This window comes from Mustelus asterias, chromosome 4, assembly GCF_964213995.1.
Source record: "Mustelus asterias chromosome 4, sMusAst1.hap1.1, whole genome shotgun sequence".
NCBI classification, from domain to species: Eukaryota; Metazoa; Chordata; class Chondrichthyes; order Carcharhiniformes; family Triakidae; genus Mustelus; species Mustelus asterias.
In genome coordinates, this window is record NC_135804.1 from 101,657,471 (window position 1) to 101,681,958 (window position 24,488).

Genomic DNA, 24,488 nt, shown 5'->3' on the forward strand with positions numbered 1-24,488 from the left:
AAAAGGTCCTTAGGGATGGGATTTACGACCATTTAGAAAGATGCGGATTAATCCGGGATAGTCAGCACAGATTCGTGAAGGGCAAGTCGTGCCTCACAAATTTGATAGAATTTTTTGAGGAGGTAACTAAGTGTGTTGATGAAGGTAGAGCAGTTGATGTCATATACATGGATTTTAGTAAGGCGTTTGATAAGGTCCCCCATGGTCGGCTTATGATGAAAGTAAGGAGGTGTGGGATAGAGGGAAAGTTGGCCGATTGGATAGGTAACTGGCTATCTGATGGAAGACAGGGGGTGGTGGTGGATGGAAAATTTTCGGACTGGAGGCAGGTTGCTAGCGGAGTGCCACAGGGATCAGTGCTTGGTCCTCTGCTCTTTGTGATTTTTATTAATGACTTAGAGGAGGGGGCTGAAGGGTGGATCAGTAAATTTGCTGATGACACCAAGATTGATGGAGTAGTGGATGAGGTGGAGGGCTGTTGTAGGCTGCAAAGAGACATAGATAGGATGCAAAGCTGGGCTGAAAAATGGCAAATGGAGTTTAACCCTGATAAATGTGAGGTGATTCATTTTGGTAGGACTAATTTAAATGTGGATTACAGGGTCAAAGGTAGGGTTCTGAAGACTGTGGAGGAACAGAGAGATCTTGGGGTCCATATCCACAGATCTCTAAAGGTTGCCACTCAAGTGGATAGAGCTGTGAAGAAGGCCTATAGTGTGTTAGCTTTTATTAACAGGGGGTTGGAGTTTAAGAGCCGTGGGGTTATGCTGCAACTGTACAGGACCTTGGTGAGACCACATTTGGAATATTGTGTGCAGTTCTGGTCACCTCACTATAAGAAGGATGTGGAAGCGCTGGAAAGAGTGCAGAGGAGATTTACCAGGATGCTGCCTGGTAAATCTTAAGGCATAAGACCTGGTAGGTCTTATGAGGAAAGGTTGAGGGAGCTAGGGCTGTTCTCTCTGGAGCGGAGGAGGCTGAGGGGAGACTTTGTAGAGGTTTATAAAATGATGAAGGGGATAGATAGAGTGAACGTCCAAAGACTATTTCCTCGGGTGGATGGAGCTATTACAAGAGGGCATAACTATAGGGTTCGTGGTGGGAGATACAGGAAGGATATCAGAGGTAGGTTCTTTACGCAGAGAGTGGTTGGGGTGTGGAATGGACTGCCTTCAGTGATAGTGGAGTCAGAACATTTAAGGAACATTTAAGCGGTTATTGGATAGGCACATGGAGCACACCAGGATGATAGGGAGTGGGATAGCTTGATCTTGGTTTCAGATAAAGCTCGGCACAACATCGTGGGCCGAAGGGCCTATTCTGTGCTGTACTGTTCTATGTCTATGTCTATGTTCCTCAGGGAAACTAGAAGGATATGTGGCTTAGATTTTCTGCGATATCAGCAAAGACAAACAATCTTCACACACACACCCCAGCATGACCCTCTTTCCACCAGTGAGCACTGCACTAATCTTCAAGCTCCCCTGGGAGTACAGCTTGCAGGTTGTATGCCTCCTGAGGGCAGTTGTGCTTCACGCTGTTCTGACAGCACACTGCCAGAGATGGATTTTTTGATATGGGGCTATGATTACAGTGTATGGGCCTAATAGTTATATGCTAATTTATTATGAGGTTCCCAACGGTGAACGTCAGGGAAACAAAGCCCACCACTGACTTTAGCATTCTTGTGATATTTTTCGTTTCCATCAGTGAACTCGCTCGATGCAAACAGGATCAGAAAATGCTGGCCGTGGTATGGTTATAGTAAAGAAAGTGGGCATTCAGCCATTCCTATGCCAGCCCTCTGCAAGTATGCCTCAGCTAATTCCACTTGCTTCCTTTTCGCTGTTGCCTTGCAGACTTTTTCCTTATGTCACCTTCGATTCTCTGGCATTTTAAGTTAAATTGGTGTCCTCTTCTCCTTGTTCCTCCCACCAGTGGGGAAAGTTTGTCCTCAGTTTACTCTGTCCAGACACCTCGTGATTCCCAATTTGTTTCATTGACTAAATTTAAATTCCCCCGTTGCAATTTTGAAATTTGAATCAATGTCTCTGGGTTACAAATCAGGCCTCTGCATTTCCAGAACAGTAATAATTACACTACCCTGCTCCCAAGGTTCATCTCCATCTTCTCCTGGGTAATTGGGAATGGGCAATGACTAATTGGGTGCTCGCAATGTTCTCTTAAATGTTAATTAATAAAAATACCTACATAACACTGGTATATGTTTTTGGGAACTGGAACTAGTTTTGGAAAAGCATTATAAAGCTTTATTGGGTTGCATACCAATATATTCTAATCTATTCCAGGATGTAACCTACACCACAATGAACGTCAGGGAAACGAGGCCCACTACTACACAGGACTATTATTTAGTTAATAACAGAGAATTAGCCTAAAGGAGGGGAGGATTGGCAGTTCAATTTACCTGGTTACACAGGACTCCGAAAGAAAGGGAGGGAATAAAAGGAGATGGCAACATTAACAATGTAAAGGGAAAAGGGGGAGGGATTTAAGAGTGTTTTCAGACCAGCGAGGAAGAAAGCAGTGCTTATTGGCTGAATCAGATTGGCAAAGGTAGCCTGGAAGATTAGTTCAGAGTTTATTCAAGACAGTTTCTTAAAATAATGCATTCTGGAATCTACCAGGGAACAAGTTATTTTGGACCTGGTAATACGAAATGAGTCAGGAAGCATTTCTGAATCTAATTTGGGTCAATGAAGTAGGACAAGTGGAATATATTTCAGTGAGGAGCTTTTGAGGAAGTGGTCATAATATCATATTTAGGTTAGTTATAGAAACAAGCAAGGTACAGTAGGGAGAGATAGTGGCAAAGTGGTTAAATCATTGGATTAGTAATCCAAATACTCAGGTTAATTCCCCAAGGACGTGGGTGCAGATCCCGTTATGAAAGATGGTGGAATTTAAATTCAATTAATAAAAAACTGCAATTGAAAGCCACTCTATAGTAATGACATGAAACTACCCTGGATGATCGTTAAAACCCATTTGGTTCACTAATGTCCTTCAGGGAAGGAAGGCTGCCATCCTTAACAAGCCTGACCTACATGTGACTCAAGACCCACAGCAATGTTGTTGACTCTTAACTGCTCTAATCTCAAATGGGCAATTAACAAGTCACTCAATTCAAGGGAAATTAAGGATGGGCAACAATTGCTGGCCTTACAAGTTGACAAAATCAAACATAAAAATATCTAGCTAGTGGGGGGTGGGGTGGGTTAACTGTACTGAGTTGGAAAGGGAACTGAGTGAACTGGAATCAAATAATTTGGCAAACGGTAATTGAACAATAATAGCCCTTCAAAGAGGAGATGTTCCTGTGCAGAGTTAACATATTCCTATGAGGGGTATAAGAAGAATTTCCAAAGCCAGAGATTCCTGAATAATTAAGGATAGAAAAAGGAGGCTTATGACAATTGAAAGGTTCATAATATAAAATACAACCGAGCTGAACATAGCAATTCTGAGGAGACTTTTTTTTAAAAAGGGAAAACAATGGGCAAGGCAAGAATAGGGGAAGAGATGGGTGGCACCTTGAGCCTGAGTGTATAAATCTGGGAAATTGGATGCAGTGAGGAGGAGGTGCTGCTCTGCTCTTTTACACAAAAGAGTGGCCCAGTAGAGTGAGTCAGAAAGGAGTGGTCCAATAAAGTGAGTCAGAGACCAAAGAGCTGAAGCCCAGATAAATAAATTAGGTGACTTGATTCCAGTTCACCCAGATCCCTTTCCAACTCCAGTGCAGTTAACCCCCCACTAGTTAAGTATTTTCATGCTTGACTTTTTAAATTGTAAGGCCAGTAATTGTTGCCCATTCTTAATTTCCCTTGAACTGAGTGACTTGCTAATAGCCCATTTCAGATCTTTTTTTAAAAATGGAGCAGTGGTTTAAACTGGTACATAGGAGATATATTAAATTTATGGTGTAACTAGTTAAACTTCCAAACTATGAATAATTGCTGAGTGACATATCTAAATTTAATGTAAGTAGTTAAATAAAGCACAACAAAGATGCAAGGGCAGATGATCTGTTGTAGCTGTACCATATGTGCGCTAGAGGACATTTGTTAGAACTTAAATCTTTGTTCAAATAAAGTAAGTCTGTTTGCAATAACCTTCCAATCATAAAGCCTATCTGCAGCAAATGTGGGAGAGAACAATTTGTGACTTATGAGTATTATATTCTAGTACATATTTTATTTACTACTCATTTTTTTGCTCAGCAAGTTGTTTCTTTTTATATCTATTTTGCATTAAAATTTGTGTTGTGCCAAACTTTATCTTTCTGAAATTTGCTCATCAGCTCCTTGAATGAGAAAACATTTGAAATGCGGCCCCCACACAAAAAGGTTGGACACTTCTGAACTAATTAGTTGAGGGGAGAGTTCATGTGAGGGGAGATTTTGAAAGTTAGAGAAAGGACAAGGTTATTTTGCAGGGTAACAATGCATGTCTAGATAACCAGACTTTGAAGGGAAGGGACAGATTGTACCAACATAGAGTGCACCAGCAGATTATGTTAGAGTATGGAACAATAGTAAAAAAGCAGAATTAGAGATTTAGATTAAGTGGCAGAAGGTTTATAGGAGATGGAGGGAAAATGTTTTCACTCAATTTTCTGAATCTGGAATTCACTGCCTGAAAGGGTGACAGAGGCACCAATCCTCACAGCATTATAAAGATGAGCACTTGAAATGCCATGACATACAAGGCTACGGGCCAAGTGCTTAAAAATTGGGATTTTTATATTTTGCACTAGATTCCTTTCATAACTTACCTTTGCATTACTCTTTTAGTAATCCTTTGTTGGTCTTTAAAAGTTTCTCAATCCTCCAGCCTGCCACTGACCTTTACAATATGGTACACCTTAGTTTTTGTCTTTGTTATCTTTAACCTCCTGCTTAGCCACAGATGTATTTTAGCCATCTTACAAACCTTCTTCCTTCCCTTTCTGGAATATATTTTAGTTGGGGGAATTGAATATCTCCTTAAATGTCTACAACTGTTCATCAACTTTCCTCCCTTTTAGTCTTTCTGCGCAGTCTACTAGGGCCTAATCTGTCCTTGTGCCTTATGTAATTGCATTGGTTTAACACTAAAACACTTGTGTGGGACTCAGCTTTATTGCCCTCAAAATGAATTTGAAATTCAAGCATACAATGGTCACTCTTCCCTAGAGGATCCTTTACTCCAAGATCATTAATTAATCCCAACTCATTGGACAGTACTAAATCCAAAATATCCTGCTATGTTATATAATATAGGTCAGACCTCCGATGGAGTATTTTCTTCAGCTTTGGGCTCCATACTTTAAATAGAGTGTCAAGGTTTTGTAAAGGTGAGAGGAGATTTACTAAAATAGGATCAGGAATGAGGAACTTCAATTATGTTTAAAGGTTGGAGAAGCTGGTCAGAATAGGTTGTGAGATTTAATAGGAGTGTTCAAAAAGATGAACGGTTTTGATAGATTAAATAAGGAGACTCTGGAGGGATTCTCCAGCCCCATCAGATGGCTCATAGGAATCCCGATGCCCTGCTGAATGGGACATCAGCCAAAATCCAGGATTCCTGCCAAGCTTGAAGGCCTGGGATTCACCTGGCTAGGCAGGGACACGAAAATTATGCAAACCCGCTAACTGTAATACAATTAACAGGCTGGACAGCCCATTCGGCTGCCTCCCACCGTGCACCTGCCTCCCCACCAGGAAATGCACTGGTTCGGCTTTGGTGCTGGTAACGACCAGTGTGGAACTGATGTGTTGGATACCGAGGGGGATCAGAGGTAGGTCCAGTGGCCATCTACATCTCTGCTGCTAGACTGCAGAGGGCGGGTCTTCTAAGGATCCTCGGAGTTGTGTGGGCCTAGACTGGTATTGATCCTTGGCACTGTCCCCTGGAATGGGGGTCCAGTCACTGGACTGCCCCTTCTAGTTCTGGCAGACCTGAAGATCACTCTAGACATGATGATTTCAGGCAGCTCTCTTCTCAACACCTTCATTCCTACCTGCTAGGTCACTTTAATCTCTATGCATCATGGTCAGCTGGTAGGCTTTTAAATCACAGTAGCAGTCCATTCTACATCAATGATTTCCCTTTCTCTCGCTCAGAAGCTACAGGTGTGAGCATACCTCTTTGAAATCCTGACAGAGAGGAGCTGTCACTTTCTCTAGGTGGGTTCCCTTTTCCAAAGCTGTTCACACAGCCCCTTTCCATTTGCACAGCTTTTATTTGAAGTTGCTGAGCTTCCTAGACAACTGAAATCCTTTGAAACTCTCTCTATTCCATTGAAAACCTTTGATCTCATTCAATAGCAAAGTGCAGTCATTTGAAATAGGCTTTGATTGACAGCTTAATGGTTTTCCCCTCAGTCTCCAGTCAGCCATGTTTATCATTCCCTTCATGCTTGAATGCATCTCAAGTACCCCCATTGTTCCTAAACACAATGTTTACACAAAACAGGAACTATAAAGCACGTAACTCTCTTGAAGTTGCCTGCAACTGTGACCACTCTGGGTTTGTCACTGTTGTGGGCACTTAGTCCTGATTTGGGAGAATGGCACCCTCTGTTTCCAGTACCAGACATGCAGGTAACTAGGGGCACAGATTTAAGGTGAATGGCAAAGGAGCTGCCGATGTCAAGAGGAACCATTTTCTTTATATAGTGAACTATTTTGCACTTAAATTACCAATCGGGGAAGTGGGATTAATAGGGCAGCTCTGCCTAAAAGAGCCAGTGCACAGCACTAGTACAATGGGTGGAAGTGCCGCCTTCTGTGTTTTTGTTTCAAATATCTAAGACACAATACTCTCAAATCTATTTCAGGTTTATCTATATATTTGCTTTCTGGTAAGGAAATGTAGCTTCTGATGCTGGAGAAAGCATAGATTATGTAATAACAACAACTTATTTTGTTAAAGGTGCCACGTAAATGTAAAATGCCCCAAGGTGGTCCACAAAAGCATTATCTAACAAAATGTGACACCAAGCCACATAGAGATATTAGATCTGATGACCAAAAGCTTGGTGAAAAAGGTCAGTTTTAACCTGTGTCTTAAAAGAGCAAAGTGGAATCGTGAGGAATAGTGGGAAGGTGTTCCAGATATTTGGGCTTAGAGAGCTGAAGGTACAGCCTAAAAATTAAATTTGGGTGTTCAAGAGGCCAGAATTAGAGGAGAGCAGATATCTGAGGTTACTGGGATGACAGAGTTAGAGAGAGAGACTGGGACAAGGTTGGAGAGTGCTCTGAAAGCACCAAAGAGAACTTTAAAATCAAGATAAAAGGTAAGTGACCTGCAACATTATTTCTCTCCACAGATGCCACTAGGCATCTTGGGGGCGATTCTCCCATCCCAACGCACTAATTCTTTAGCGTGCTGGGCTGGGAGAATCACGCATGCGCCGATTCGCAGGATTCGAGCATGTGTTCCTGACACGCGCGCATCTCCCAGCAATGGATATTCAGCGCGGTCGGTACCACGCTGGAAACCAGCCGGAACAGCAGGTAAGTTATTTTAACATTTGAAGGTAAATTACATGTCATTATCAGGCCCGGGACTGAATTCTCCGAGTCCGATAGCATCTCCCACGCCGCCAGTACAATTTCACTCAAGCAGGGTTTAGAGTAGCTCCCCACTTTCGGGGAACTAGCGGGAGATCCTGCTGGCATGAAAGGGGGGGGCAATTGGGGGCCCCCGGGAGGTCAGGCAGCAGGGGGTGGTGCCCCCTGGGCAAAGGTACCTGGGCAATGCCAGCCTATACCCCTGGCACTGCCCAAGGGGCAAAGTGCCCATGCCCAGGCAGCACCTTGGCACTGTCCATCGGGGGCAGGTCCAAGGGGGTAATCCATGGGGCTGGGGGTCCCGCTGCTATCTGCATTGGGATCCGGTTGGGATCGTGGGGGGGGTCTGCCTCCCATGGGAGGGGCGTCTGCCTCCTGTGAAGCGGTGGGTCTGCCTCCCATTGGTGGGAGGGGGGGTGGTGTTCATCACTGCTGTGGAGGGGAGGGCTGGAGATTGGGGCACTCCGTGACGGGGGGAGTTTTGGTAGGCCCGGGAATGCTATTGGAGGCTGCGATTGGGCCGTGAGGGGATGCTGGAGGGGCAGCACTGCAGGGGTCCCAAGCTGGCCAGCAAACTTCAGGCTAACAGTTCGTGGCCACTGTGCATGTGCAGAGTTCCAGAACTGTCAGCGTCTGGCATGAATAGGCCCCGCCCCCCCGAGCTTTTAATGATATTCATGATTGTGGCCTCTGCACTGCTCAGATTGTGGGAGATTCGAGTCTGAACTCCCACTGAAATAAAATCGTGATTTATACCAGTTTTCCCGCAAATTCAGAACTTAAAAATTTTTTGGGAGAATTGAGTATTTCCAGCATTTTTTGTTTTTATTTCATAGCCATAGTATTTTGTTTTTGTATATTGGAATAGTCAAATCTAGGGATGATGAATTTGGGCTTCAGCAGCTGATGAGCTGTGACAGGGGTGACAACACTTGAGCTCTGTAGTAACTTCAGCACATGTGGTTGCCATGTGTGTTTTTCTCCTTTTCCTTCTGTCTGGTGTTCTGTTACTATCTTTCATGTATTTGATTCAAAAAGCAAATCTATTTTTCCCATCTGTTCATTCACTGGTCAATTAGATTTTATATCTTGAGGTAAGGATGCCTTTACTTGATAATGGGATATAAGACAAACACGCACTTAAAATTAACGCATTAATTACTTGAAAAATGGCAAGTCTACTTGTATGAGCTAATTGTTTTCTTCTTGTTAGATCTCAATTACTTGGAGGGATTACAGCACAGACTCACCGGAGCTAAAAGTGTTTTAATTTATAAGGGCAGGTTGTAATGGGGTGTTTAGGGGCGATGTAAGAAAATACCAGTTTGCACAAAGTGTAGTAGAAATCTGGCACTTTCTTTCTCCGAAAGAAATCTAGAAAAGGATTAGGCCATGGAAGAACTTCTCTTTTACAAATTAAACATGATTTTGTTCAATGCCATTCTGGACACTTGCCTTACAAGCAGTTGGATCTGCTTTCCAACCTTGTTAAACCTAGACACATCTACCTCTGGCTACTAATTTAAGCCAACTGTGAAACATCTTTTGTCTGCACAATATTAAGTACCATTGGTTCAAAGCATATTGTTTCAGAATTGAGCAGGATTGTTTAAAATACCGTTTTAAGATATCTGTAGCTATTGTTATGGCACTTTATCCTGCACATATGACTAGATCTTGGGTAATAAAGACAAACTCTTGACCATAAAGGCTGTGGGGCCTGCTCCTGGGAGAAACCGATTAGATTGAACCTGAGAAAGACTCTAATGCAGACCTGAAAACTTTGACAGTAGTCTTAACAGGACAGGCCAATTTAAACGTTAAAGATTAAATGCTTCTATTCTTATAAAATGTTATGTTCTTTAACTTCACATGTGCAATGCCATGGGCTATCCATCATTTATATATAAACACTATTGTATCAGATTACAGTCCAAAGTACGCATTATTCTCTATATGCCTAGACCATAATAAATGTGTTTATAGTATAACTTATTTGTGTTTTAGGTGAGCTTGCAGCTGTGGATTGGAATGGAGAAGATAGGAGCAATTAAAGGAGATGAAACTAATTGCAACACAGCAACTCTTGTACTGCATCGGGCAAAGATGCCAGCCAGCATCATCATCTCTACAGTCCTGTTCATAGCAGAAACTGTAGCTGGTGGCTTTCTTTGTGCCTCGTACAGTCGCTGGGGTGACTCGTATTGGTTGGGACTAACTATTGCCTTCATGTTGGTACCATCTGTGATGGTGCAGTTTACATTAATCTTAATCCATCGGGAACTGGGTATGAACAGGCCATGCATATTGTTGCTTCATCTGCTGCAGTTGGGACCAATTATCAGGTTGGCAACATTTACCTTGATTATCAGTCAATGATTAGATATAACGTTTATAGTTTTAATAACACTATTAATATATTTTGGTAAGATTTTGTACTTATCAAGGTAAAAGATGGTAGTGTTGAGAAATGTAACTCTCCATTTCAGGCTCCTGTCAGTGAAGCAAACATTCTCATGTCAGATACAATCCAATTAACTACAATGCAAAGCTCTTTCCAACAATGTGCTCAGTTTTAAGCTCCAAAATATAAACTCCGCTAATTTTTTGTGATATTTCCAGTTCCCACATCAACCATAATTTAAGTGAAATAAATAATTCATTGACATATGTCAAACTGCACGAGAATGCTTGAAACCTATTTTACTTTAAAAGTCCTCAAATTTCCATCCTACTTGCCTAGGCTGGATTCAAATGTAAGTCTGAGATAAAAGGATTGTTTGATCACATAGTTTGATAGTTGTTTGAATTGATCACATTAGACCTGAAGTGAGAGAACTTACTGCTGGGATGAAAACCACCAGGTCCTGGAAATTTGATTATTTTAATTCCTACTATTTTCTTTGCTTCCACTTATTTACTTTGGCTTATTTTTAGATTCCATTGAACTGCTAATACTTCGCCCTCTTCCTCTACTGTGAAAAGCAAATACAAAGTATTAATTTAAACAAGCCTGCTATTATGGCCTTGTCGGCATTTGTTCAATTGGACTTGCATTCACATTTACAATTTTCTTTCTTTTTATTTATTAAAACTTCAGTTTATCTTTGATAACCCCTTACAAGTTTTCTCATTCCCTTTTCGTACTTCATTATTTACTTTGCGTGCCTTTGTTGCTTTTTATTGTTGTGCCTGTCCTCTGAAAAATCTGTTTCTAAATCCTTCTCCCAATGCTTACTCAGACAATGCACTATTTATTAAGCGATCTAGAACCTCCAGGTTTTATGGTTTGGTCTGTTTGAGTTAGTTGGTCATTTGGCATCTTAAATACACATGATGCCCTTAGACAATGAAGATAAAAACCAACCAGCAATTCGGCTCTTGATATATCTTAATTTTTTGGGGAAAGGACCTGTGTTCAATTCCGGTCTCGGGTCTGTGTGTGTGTGTGTGTGGAGTTTGCGCGTTCTCCCCGTGTCTGCATGGGTTTCCTTTGGGTGCTCCGGTTTCCTTCCACAGTCCAAAGATTGTGCAGATTAGGTTGATTGGCCTTGCTATATTAACCCTATTACAGGGAGATTAGTAGGGTAAATATGAAGGGTTAAAGGGCCTGTGTGGGATTGTGTTCGGTGCAGACTCGATGGGCCGAATGGCCTCCTTCTGCACTGTAGAGATTCTATGATTCTAATTTGATTGTGCCAGAGTTCCCTCAAATGTGATTACTCCCAATAGATCAGATTATGACTTTAGATGCTTAGTATCTTGAAATGCTGCACTACAAAGTGTCTAACATAAACCTAGGGAGGGAATTCCAGAACTTGCTGACTGGGTAGCTGAATGCAATGTTGCCAAAGGTGGAACAGTTAAAATTGGGGGTGCTGAAAAAGACTCAATTGTATGAACACAAGGTTGTTAAGGCTGGGTGAGATGAGTTTGTCGTCAGATCAAAGGAACTGATAAAACCATTTAAATAATTGAATTGATTCCCCAAACGAAAGTCGAATGTGACCATTTGCTTTTCCCACCCCATAGCATTCCATCTGCATTAAGCCCAATTTATACTAAGGATAGGCAGCTGGGTCATAGGAATGAACGTATATTCTGGAGTTTGGATTCATTAGCTTTAGAAGTTGGGAAGTACTTGTGACAAATTTTCATTCAGAAGATTGAACAGTTGATTAGATAATGCATGATTTGTGAAAGTAAGAACTTGTTGGAAAGAGAGGCTTTTTTCATTCAATTGCCAAATATTTTTATTTTTAATGAAATGACCTTTCATTGAAGCAAAGCATTGCACTTGTGCATTTTATTTTTAGTTTAATTGTGTCCTTGTTTCTGACAGGTGCCTAGAAGCTATTGTTGTGTTTTGCAAGTCTGGGAAACATGAAGAGCCATATGTCAGCATCAGCCGGAAAAAAAGACTCCATCATGGCCAAGCAAATGAATTTGAAAAAGAAGTGGGCCATTCAACAAGAAAGTTGGGTATCCACCGTAATGCCTTTCAGAGGGCATCTGTCATTCAAGCCTTCATGGGCTCCACCCCGCAGCTCATCCTCCAGATGTATATAAGTGTAATGCGGAAATACAGTCCACCAGCACAAGGTAATATGTTTGGTCTTGCTGTTTAGGATCTTAACAGAGATTATATAGTGTTTCAAGATGGGACAAACGATATGCTTCATTTGTGGTGTTACTTGCAGAAAACTGCAGGGAAGGCAAATATTTCATGGGATATAGAATGCTTTTGCTTTCGGGGGAGAAAAATGTCCTTTGGAAAATGGAGTAGTTCACTAAAGATAGGTGAATACTTTGAGCTTTGCTTGACAGAAAGGTGATCAAAGAATAATTATGCAGAGGTTGCTCACAGGAGTTCAAATTATTGAGCTCGGTAAATTCCATAATAAGGTGAATTGTACGTATCTTGTGGAAGGATGTTGAGGGGGCAAACAGGCTTTACTTCATTGCATAAACTTTGTCTCTTTTTGTTCAGTTGCTCTGATGGCGATCTCATTATTGTCGGTGACCTATGGAGCCCTGGTATGTAACATCCTCTCCATCCAGATCAAGTACGACGATTTCAAGATTCAACTGAGACCAGTTGCTTACATATGCATCATCCTATGGCGCGTCTTGGAAATTGCTACACGAGTCATTGTGTTGGTGCTGTTCAGCACAGCATTGAAGAAGTGGATCTTTGCCGTGGTTTCCATTGACTTCCTGGTGCACTTCTTCCTCCCATGGGCAGAGTTCTGGTATAGCCGTTCACCCTTCCCTGAAAACATTGAAAAGAACTACAAGCGGTTTGGCACAGCTATTGTACTGTTGCTTGTTTCCATTCTCTACGCTGGAATTAATGTGTTCTGCTGGTCGGCGGTCCAGCTTATGCTTAGCAACCGTGACTTGATCAACAAGAAACAGAGCTGGATCAGATTGTCTGTCTATTACATATTGCGGTTTATTGAAAATGCAGTGCTCCTAATTTTGTGGTATTTTTTCAAAACAGAAGTGTATGAGTACATTTGCTCCCCTCTGCTGGTGGTTCAGCTAATTATTTGCTATAGCCTGGCCATCGTCTTCATGCTCCTCTTCTATCAATACTGCCATCCGTGTAGGTGGCTTTTCACACATAATGTCGCAGACTGTCTCTGTTGCTCCTGTTGGAATGAACCCCACTTCGAAACCACAGTTGATGATCCATAATTGAGCCTGTGCATGGTGATTAGGTGGCCACAGTGAAAACATGTGATTTTGTTGCTTTTTTGCATATCACCCCTCCCTGAGGTAGTGAAGATTAACAAGCTGGTGAATTTTGTACCAAGCACAAGTAATGAATTGTCTGCAGAAGAGGTCAGCATGACGACCCTGGAGATCAAAGTATGCTACTGCTGAAAGCCAGGATAGTGTCTGGATGTTACTTTCCAAGTGTACACATCAAAAGAAGGTAAAAAGGCTGTTTTGTACTCTACTCTTTTGAAGACTGACCGGCAAAGGAGTTGCAACTATTTTGGGATAATCGTTCTCCATTAAGCCGAAGCAAATTCTAGCCAACAGACATACCCATTAACAACAAAAGAACCCTAGACCCTCCTGATATTTGGGAACATCAAGGCTGAATGCACATCATGCAGAAAAATATTTGTATTTAATGAAAGACTGTTTATTCAGGAATAGACAAAAGCCTGTTTTTCTCTGTGCATATGTATTTTATGCGGGGTAGCCCAGTAACCAGCTTTAAAGGGAATGTATCTGTTACTTTCCATAAATGCTTAAAGTTCTTTTTAATTTGATGAGTTTGCATGTACATGATTTGTGATGATAAAAGAAGTTTATAGTTTTATTTATTGCCCTTTTTTTCTTTGTCGTCTTTCTATCCTATCTTCCTTTCTTTAATATGGACTCTTGTGATCTGCTGATTAAATAAATACTGTTGACCTATGTGTACTTTATCTAAAGGACAGCACCTTGCATGGCTATGTATATGAAGTTGATCTCAAAAGGATGTCCCATTCTCACTCAATTTCCAGCAGGAATCTATAAATATTATCACCCGTACTTGTGTAAAAGGCAAGTTTCTGAGACCGGCTTGTACAGACAAAATTCTCAAATTCTTTTCAAATTCTATTTGCTTTTTGTCTCTTTTCTCTTCCCCCCCCCCCCCCCCCCCTTTAAGTGTGAGCTGTGTCCAACAATTTTCTAGCAAGAATGACAGCTTTGTCATTCTGAAATTTTAATTTCCATTCAAGGACATGCACCCTTCCTACAGCTATCAGTATTGGTTGCATTAGAGCTATTTGGTTTTAAAGTAATGTTTTTCCTTTGTTTTACAAGTAGCTTTGAGTAGTGCTGCTATCTTTGCTTTCATGCCTCACTCGTGCTTTCTCTGCATGGGTAATTAAAATGGCTTTACCTCTTCTCCAACTGCCATTTAACCCTTTTGAGTAGTCTGACACTCCAATGGGCTTCTAACATTAGAAGCTTTTGACTCTCTGGATGCAGTTGAAACAATAATTGCGCTTGCAGCAAAATTAGAAAGTTGTGTATTTTTGTACGTCACGCAAGTTCCCTCTGAAATCACTGGCGATAGCAATACTTTATCCCCATCTCCGTTATTTCTTAATGGAAAATTGACACCTTTAATATGTAATGGGTAAAATCCTCACAAATATAACATTGAAAATTAAACTATATTTTACAATAGAACTAGTAAACGACAGAACAAGTGAACAGCCTCAAATACCTATATCGATATGTTTTTAAAAAGCATAAAGCAACTTTTCTGGAAGGAAGTTCCAGTCATCTGCCAACAGCAGCATTTGAGCTGACCCTGTATCACTAAGAATATTATTTGCTTGCCTGTTAAACGAGAGAAAAATTGACTCATTTCATCCTTAAAGAGGAAACTTCTTTAGCCCTGTATTGCCCATCTCCAATTCCCCTTGAGAAGGTGGTGGTTAGCAACCTTAAACCATTGCAGTCCATGTGGTGCTCTATATTGCTGTTTGGGAAAAACACAGTGTAAAAGAACGATGATATAGTTCTGAGTCAGGGTGGTGTGTGGCTTGGAGGGGAGCTTGAAGTTGGTGGCGTTCCCATGCATCTGTCACCCTTGTCCTTTCAGATGGTGGAGGTTGTGTGCTTAGAACATGCTGTCAAAGAAGCCTTGGTGAGTTCCTCCAGAGCATTTTGTAGATGGTACACACAGTTGCCATTGTCATCAGTGGTGGAGGGAGTGAATGTTGAAGGTGCTGGATGGGATGCCAGTCAAGCATGCTTTGTACTGGATTGTACTGAGTTCCTTGAATGTATAACAGTTGCATTCATCCAGGCAAGCGAAGAGTATTTCATCACACTCTTCACTTGTGCCTTATAGATGATGAGCAGGCTTTGAGGAGTTAGCAGGTAAGTTACTCACCACAGAATTTGCAGACTATCACCTGCTCTTGTAGCCGCAGGATTTATAGGGCTGTTCCCATTCAGTTTCTGGTTATTGGTAACCCCCATTCAGCTGAAGATTGTTGCAAATGGTTCATTCTTGTCTCTTGCGCTAATGTGCTGGGCTCATCCCCCACCATCATTGAAGATATGGAGCTGTTTCCTCTGGTTAGTTTAATTGTCCACTACCATTCATGACTTGATGTGGCAGGACTGTGATGGCAGGACCAAGATGTGCAGGATAGATGGATTAGCCATGGGAAATATGTGGGGTTACGGGGAGAGGGCAGGGCAGGGCAGAGGGCCTCGGTAAGATACTCTGTCAGAGAGTCAGTGCAGACTTGATGGGCCGAATGGCCTATTCTGCACTGTAGGGATTCTATGATAGTAGAGGTCATATTAGATCTTTGGTTGCAAGATTACTTGACTCTATCACATGCTGCCTCTGCTGTTTGAAATGCACATAGTCCAGTGTTGTTATTTCACTAGGTTTTAAGTAAGCCTGGCATGCCCTCCTGCACTTTGAACCAGGGTTGATTCCTTGGCTTGATGGTAATGGTAGAGTGGGGGGTATACCGGGCCATGAGGTCACAGATTGTGGTTTGAGTAGAATTCTGCTGTTGTAGATGGCCCACAGCACCTCATAGATGCCTCGTCTTCAGTTGCTAGATAGATTTTAAAATCTATCCCATTTAGCACAATGATAGTGCGACACAACATTATGGAGGATACCCTCAATGTGAAGGTGGAACTTTATTACAATAAGCACCGTGCAGTGGTCGCTCCTACCAGTAGGATGCATCTGTTACAATCCCAGCTGATGTTTCTGCTGGGCACTCTGGCCCCAGGGTAGAACCCAGCTCAACAGATCCTAACTCTTTTTTAGAAACATGGATGAACAGAGTGACAGGACTATCGATTAACATTTAACAAAAGGATAAAACATTTATTAAAGTAGAAAATATTAACTACAGTACAATATTGCCCCCTCACTCATTTCTTACTGAAGTAACACTGAGGTTTTTAACTTGACTAATGTCAATATTAGCAATGTATTGCTGTATGGATATTATTTTAACTGCACAGTGTATTGTGTTTACAGGATTGGAAGACAGTGACAATAATAAAATTGCATTCAAATTTTAAGAGCAACGACTGTCTGCATTGCAAGAAGCATTACACAACAATTGATGCTAATAAAATCTCACACGAGCAATCACTGCCTACATTACAGAACCCTACACACAACAACAGAGTCATTTGAGAAACAAAATTTCAGTATACTGTTGAGTAACAAACAACAGTTAAATTGTTACAGTCTCTCACATCTTTCTTACATGCCTACCAGCTGTCCAATATTTCATCCAAGGAGACGGATGTTAATCCAGTCACTTGGTGCTCAATGGACAGCCAGATACATTCGTCTTTCCTGGCGCATAGCTGACCGCAATCCAATTGTTTATCAGTTTCAGGTGTTGAATGGTCTCTCAGTTGATGCCACTGTAACTGACACGGTGAGAAACACTCTTATGGCAGCTGCCAAGTTTGGAAAGACTGATTCAAGGTTCCATTTCAGTGAGTTCCTTTGGGGTAGATCTGCAGTCCTTTAGCAGACACTTGCAGGGTAGATTTCCTGTATGCGATCCTCGGAAACATCCAATAATGCGGCTGCGTACCATGCCATTCACTCCTGCAAATCCTCTTTTGCCAACCGTTTCAATAAGAAAACAGAATTTCTTTGAAATCTGTCCTCCACTGTCCGTCAGCGATGATCTCAGTGTTTTAAACTGAGATGGAGGTCGTGGTTTTCCAAGTGGTCAGTGTCCAGTTCATCATGAAAAACTTTGCATTTTCTTTTGCAATTCTCTATAAAATCTGTATAAGCATCCAGTTCCATTGCCAGTATGGGAGCAGTGTTTACAGATCTCCTGAATCCATCCTCTCGAAAAGCTCGTTTTCAGATCGTCAATCAATATACCAGCTTTGTCTAGGGAGATGTCCACAATCTGCATTGCAATGCTAAAGCAAGTTATTTCTTTCAACTGATCATGCCAGGTAACCAGACAAGTCAGAAATTCCATACCCTGTATTTTGTTTGACAGGGAATGTGCCCCTGAACATATTTGTATCGAGGTCAAGCTTTTCTAGAACGTCAGCCACACAACCAAACTGATACCACACAGGCACTAGCAACTCGAGACTGCTCTTTTTATTTTACTGTCTTCCCAATACGCCCCTTTTTACCCTGAAGACTGTAGATTTGATTTTTTTTTCAAGTGACCCCAGCCATACAGCAAGGCATCCTGTTGTTTTAAATATACCAGATACAGCCTGGAATCTCTCTTCTCAAATCAGAAAAAAAACCCTCTTTTAAAACCACACACACAGCTTTTCCTTATTTGCTCTTCCTGCACTAGCACTTCAATCTTTGATCCTGCCTTCCCCCCGTATCCCATATCTCTTCCCCCCCCCCCCCCGTATCTGCAGAGAGATTTGGACAGGCTGAGTGAGTGGGCGAGGATCTGGCAGATGGAGTATAATGTTAACAAATGCGAGGTTATTCACTTTGGAAGAAATAATAGCAAATTGGATTATTATCTAAATGGAAAGAAATTACAACATGCTGCTGTGCAGAGGGACCTGGGGGTCCTTGTGCATGAGATGCAAAAACCCAGTCTGCAGGTGCAACAGGTGATCAAGAAGGCAAATGGGATGTTGGCCTATATCGCAAGGGGGATAGAATATAAAAGCAGAGATGTCTTGCTGCATCTGTACAGGGCATTGGTGAGGCCGCAGCTGGAATACTGTGTGCAGTATTGGTCCCCTTATTTGCGGAAGGATATATTGGCCTTGGAGGGAGTGCAGAGAAGGTTCACCAGGTTGATACCAGAGATGACGGGTGTTGATTATGAGGAGAGACTGAGCAGATTGGGTTTGTATTCGTTGGAATTTAGAAGGCTGAGGGGGGATCTTATAGAGACCTATAAGATAATGAAGGGGCTGGATAGGGTAGAGGTGGAGAGATTCTTTCCACTTAGAAAGGAAACTAGAACTAGAGGGCACAGCATCAAAATAAAGGGGGGTCGGTTTAGGACAGAGTTGAGGAGGAACTTCTTCTCTCAGAGGGTGGTGAATCTCTGGAATTCTCTGCCCACTGAAGTGGTGGAGGCTACCTCGTTGAATATGTTTAAATCACAGATAGATGGATTCCTGATCGGTAAGGGAATTAGGGGTTATAGGGATCAGGCGGGTAAGTGGAACTGATCCAATTCAGATCAGCCATGATCTTATTGAATGGCGGGGCAGGCTCGAGGGGCTAGATGGCCTACTCCTGCTCCTATTTCTTATGTTTAGCCCCAAGAGCTATATCCAATTCCTTCTTGAAATCACACAATGTTTTGATCTCAACTATTTTCTGTGGTAGTGAATTCCACAGATTCACCACTCCCTGGGTGACAAACTTTTTCCTCACTTCAGTCCTAAAAGGTTTACTTCTTATCTTCAAACTATGACCCCTAGTTCTGGACACCCCCACCATTGGAAACATTATTTCTGTATCTACCCTGTCTAATCCTGTTAGAATGTTGCAACTTTCTATGAGATCCCCGTCACTCTTTTAAATTCTGATGAATACAGTTCTAATCAGCTTAATCCCTCCTCATATGACATTCCTGCCATTCCAGGAATCCGCCTGGTAAATCTTCGCTGCACTCCCTTTGAAGCAAAGACATCCTCCCTCAGATAAGGACACAATACTCCAGTTGTGGCCTCACCACGAACCTATATAATTTCAGTAAAACATCCCTATTACTATACTCAAATCCTCTTGCCACGAAGCCCAACATACCATTTGCTTTCTTTATTGCCTGCTGTACTTGTGCACTTACTTTCAGTGACTGATGGATGAGGACACCAAGGTCTCGCTGAGCATTTATCTCTCTTACACCCATTGAAATAATAATCTGCCTTCCCATTACTGCTACTGAAGTGGATAACCACATTTATCCACATTGTACTGCATCTGCTATACATATGCCCACTCACTCAGCATGTCCCAACCACACTGAAGCATCTCTGCATCCTTCTCACAGCTCACCTTCCAACCCAATTTTGTATCATCTGCAAATTTGGAGATAATACAATTGGTTCCCTCTTCCTAATCAATATATAATGTGAACAGTTGGGGTCCTAGCACAGTTCCCTGTGGTACCCCACTAGTCACTGCCTGCCAATTGGAAAAAGACCCATTTATGCCAACTCTTTGCTTCCTATCTGCTAACCAGCTTTCTATCCATCTCAAGACATTACCTGCAATCCCAAGTGCTTTAACTTTAGATATGTGAGATCTTGTCAAAAGACTTCTGAGAGCCTAAACAAACCATATCCAGTGGTTCTCTTTGGTCAACTCTACTGGCTACATCCTCAAAGAAATCCAATTGATTTGTCAAGCATGATTTCCCCTTTGTAAATGCATGTTGACTTTGATTATATCACTGCTTTCCAGAGTGAGCAACACTGTATGGGAGTGAGTGAGAGTCAGTGTGGGAATTAATCTGCCTTACACCCAGTCTCAGGTTTCTCACTCTCACCATCACATGCACCCACTCACGTTCTGGTTATTTTTATTACTTTTAACAATTTATTGCTATGGCATTGTTGTAATTTTGATCAGCAAGTGTTTGTTTCCTTAAATCCCAACTTTTTTTTTCAATTCTGTTTATTTATATGCCAGACCTTATCTTTCTGAAATCTGCCCATTGGCCCCTTGAGTGAGAAAATTATCCAAATGGCCTCAGCGAACCAAGCCAAGTGAAATGGTTAGCGCAAGCCTGCTGTAGTTTTCTGGCAGAATGTAAGGGTACCGGCACCTCCTCCTGCCCTTTTTTCCTGGCAAGCCTAACTGTGCTCCTTGGTTTTGAGAGCAGATTCTATGACGGAATCTGGAGCTGGCTGATCTCCTCTCATTTCTTGCCTTCTCCTCATCTGAGGGAGTGTATCCAATTGGAAAAAAATCAACGCCCATCTCTCACTTTCTGCTTTGCACAGGTTCTACCACCTACGCCTCTATTTTCTCAGGAGGCTAAGAAAATTTGGCATGTCCGCTATGACTGTCACCAATTTTTGCAGATGCACCAGAGAAAGTTTCCTTTCCAGATGTATCACAGCTTGGTATTTCTCCTGCTCTGACCAAGACCGCAAGAAATTACAAAGGGTTGTGAACGTAGCCCAGTCCATCACACAAACCAGCCTCCCATCCATTGACTCAATCTACACTTCTTGCTGCCTCGGAAAAGCAGCCAGCATAATCAAGGACCCCTCGCACCCCAGACATACTCTCTTCCACCTTCTTCCGTTAGAAAAAGATACAAAAGTCTGAGATCGCATACCAACCTACTCAAGAACAACTTCTTCCGTACTGCCATCAAACTTTTGAATGAGCCTACTTTATATTAAGTTGATCTTTCTCTACACCCTAGCCATGACTGTAACACTACATTCTGCACACTATCCTTTCCTTCTTCTCTATGTACTCTATGAATGGTATGCTTTATCTGTATAGCATGCAAAAAACAATACTTTTCATTGTATACCAATGACAATAATGCGACAATAATAAATCAAATCAAAAATTATTTGGCCAAACTGTAAAAGCCTGTATAAGGATTTAAGCCCCCTAATTTAGTTAAGTTAGCAGAATGCTTCACTAATGAAACAGGCCTGCCCAGACTTTCAAATAACATGTGTAGTCCTGCCTCTTCACTTCTCCATTCCTCCGGAATCTATTATCTCACCCTGGATGTAGAAAGTGTAAAATGTAAGATACCTGCCTCTCCATTTTCCCTGTGCTGACCATAAAATTGCACAAGCCTCTCAAAACTGCAGTGCATTTCCCCTTCAGTTGACTTTTTGATTGATGTCAGGCAGGCTGCTGATATTTGGGCATATTACCCAGTGTAATATTGTGATGTGGTGCCAACTTCATGCTTGACGTTGGGAGTGCCAGTATTGGTGATGTAAATTTCAGTCATATGTATCTGCAAGGACATTATGCAATGATTGATGTCAATGTAATTTTCACTCCTACCCTGCTCTTCTGCATGTATTGATTCCTTGCTGGGTGTGGTTCCATAGACTGTTTCCTCACCCAACTAGTGTTTGATCTTATGTGAGATTTGGTGACTGTCAGTGGGATAACTGTTGGTGGATTTCAACTGAACCAATTCTGCTCATTCACATGTCCTTGCAGTCGAGATCGCTGAACAGCAATGGTCTACTCCAAGACCTCGCCAGTTGACTATTCTTCATCTATGGGCCCTGGGTAATGTGTTGCGGCATGACACCACAGCTAATAAGATTGTGTGCTTAGCTTGTAATTAGTTTAAATGATATGGATGTGGCTACATGTTCTCTTGCTTCTAATTTCTATTATGATTACTGCTGTGTTTTTACAGCACTTTTTAGAACTTAATTTATGGGACAGCATTTATTGCCCATCCCTAGTTGCTCTTGGGAGTGTGTTGGTGACCTGTCTTCTGAGCTGTAGATATATCCATAGTGCTGTTAAGGAAGGAATTCCAGGATTTTGACCCAGTGACAGTGAAGGAATGGCAATGTATTTCCAAGTCAGGATGGTGAGTGACTTGGAGAGAATCTCTAGGTGATCATGTTCTCAGGTATCTGCTACCTTTGTCCTTCTAGATGGTAGTAGTTGTAGGTTTGCAAGGTGCTACCTGTAAGATGTAGCAAATCCATCATTTGGATGAACTCCATAGGATACACGGACATTATATTAAATCTGATACATCATGGCCAATTTCAAGTGGAAAAACAGACATTTTAAAGACAGTACTATTTTAAAGGTCAGTACTAAAGGACAGTACTATTTTCAAGCAAAATGTCTGCAAACCAGACATCGGAATATACACCACCACCAGACCATCCAAGGAGTGAACAAAGTGGGCCATGAGTCATGGCAAAACTACCTGACAAGATTATGCAGAGGGGTGTCGATACAGGAGAAACAATGGAAATGGTAACGAATTTTACCCCAACTATGTAGAATAATGCCTCCACTAATGGGAAAATGTTTAGTATTCCCAGAAATCCACTTTGGGACACTTTGCAGCTCATCTGATACTTCCTAAAATGGTTTGGGCCCTTTGTCATTGAAACTGATCAATATCAGTTTCATCCTGTAAGCACTTTGCACCCATGGTTCTGAAACTGACTGATGGGAGGAGTCAGCCAATTTGATTAAGGGAAAATATCGAACTCTGGCCAGAAAGATGTGGTTGATTTTTCGGCAGTCCACTGAAAAGGACAGTGCAGGAGAGGTGTATGAAGTCCAGCCAGACAACTACTATGTGGACAGAGGAAGGAACAAGGAAGATCCAGCAGCAAAACTATGAGACAGCAACAAGCAAGACAGATCAACAAGCAAGACAGATCAACTATTTTCTCAGCAGCAGCTAGGACTTTTGTTTTTAAAATGTTCGAGGAGTGGTGAGTATATTCTCTCAGCGTTCAGGAATCCCTCAATTAGGTAAAGGTTGAGGAGGGGTCTAGGATTCTTCTTGTTTTTTTGTGTAAATCATGTAATGCTAAGAATTTATGTTGTGCCGTTGGAGTTTTCTTTCCATAGCATAGTATTGTAGTGTCTGTGTTTTGTTGACTGAGTTTAGTTGAAGTTATTCTTGAATAAATTATTTTTAAATTAACTTTTACTAGTCTCTCTCTCATTATCTGTCCTGGTGAGTCACTAAAAAGCCAGAATATAATTCCAGGGTACAGAACCGTAAAGGGTCCGAGCACTTCAAACTGCTCACTCAAGGGGGTCTATTGATCAGGAATAAACAGTGGTCCCTCTCTCTCTTGTGAAGATGTCCCAGTGTGGCACTTCCGGGTTGTATTTCACTACTTACAAGAGAGAGACATGTGGTGAACCATCGTTGGTTCACCACTGGGGTTGTTATTGTGTTACTGTTGGGCTAGGGTGTTGTTGTTATGGGGGTTGTACTAGGTTGTTGGGATAGGGTGTTTACCTGTCCTAAGTGTTATCATGGCACACTCCAGTGGGGTCCCGCCTCCGGTGGCAGGGTATAAGACCCCCTGCTCCGGCAGGACCCCTTCAGTCTGAACGGGTGAATTTGTGTTAGTAGTTTCATTGTTAATGTATTAAAGCCTTCAGTACTAAAGCCTTGTTTCCGGGTGCTCATTGAGGTGCATCAATTTAATACATTAACTGAGAATATGGAGCAGATCCTAAAACCGGATCGTCTGACACTGGACCCACGTGCGGTCGGTGCAGCTAACACGTTCGAACATTGGTGGAAGTGCTTCGAGGACTACCTGGCAGCCTCGGTAGCTATCACTACGGACAGTGATAGACTCCAGGTCCTCCACGCAAGGGTAAGCGACACGATTTACCTAGCCATTCGTGCAGCTTCCACTTACCAGGGTGCCGTCGAGCTCCTAAAGAATAGGTACATTACGCCACCCAACGAGATTCACGCTCGTTATCTCCTCGCTACACGACGTCGGCAGTCGGGCGAGACCATAGAAGACTACGCCAATGAACTCCTGCAGCTTGCCAGGGCTTGTGACTGTAAGGACGTCTCCGCCGAGCAGTACATGCACGACCTCGCCCGAGACGCGTTCGTAGCAGGGGTAGGGTCCTCGTATATCAGACTTAAATTACTAGAAAAGGGGAAACTCAACTTGACCCAGGCAATGGGGATGGCCGTGAGGTTGGAGGCGGCGTCGAAGAGCTTGGCGCTGTACCCCGAGGACCACGTGCAGTCAACGTGGTTGGAGCAAGCTCTGCTCCCTCCTCGCCCCGCGAACCCGCGCTCCCAGATCGATTTGACGACGGCGGCAGCTCCAGGGGGCCAGCGATGCTATTTTTGCGGTGGGGCTAAGCATCCACGGCAGCAGTGTCCGGCAAGAACGGCAATCTGCAGCCAGTGCGGTAAAAAAGGC

General features: G+C 42.3%; 1 protein-coding gene across 5 annotated transcripts in view; it reads left to right on the plus strand.

Annotated features, from left to right (window-relative positions):
* The window catches only part of xkrx (XK related X-linked), a 28,624-nt gene extending 14,598 nt beyond the window's left edge, over positions 1–14,026 (plus strand). For 3 of the 5 annotated variants that reach the window (XM_078211483.1, XM_078211481.1, XM_078211482.1), the window contains 3 exons: positions 9,585–9,922; positions 11,920–12,179; positions 12,568–14,016. In XM_078211483.1, coding sequence (XP_078067609.1) covers positions 9,609–9,922; positions 11,920–12,179; positions 12,568–13,277 — 1,284 coding nt within the window. In that variant the 5' untranslated portion in view covers positions 9,585–9,608 and the 3' untranslated portion in view covers positions 13,278–14,016. Of the gene's footprint in view, positions 1–7,408; positions 7,521–9,584; positions 9,923–11,919; positions 12,180–12,567 lie in introns of those variants that run through there. The other 2 variants (XM_078211479.1, XM_078211480.1) reach the window with 2 other exon arrangements.
* The last annotated feature ends 10,462 nt before the right edge of the window (positions 14,027–24,488 follow it).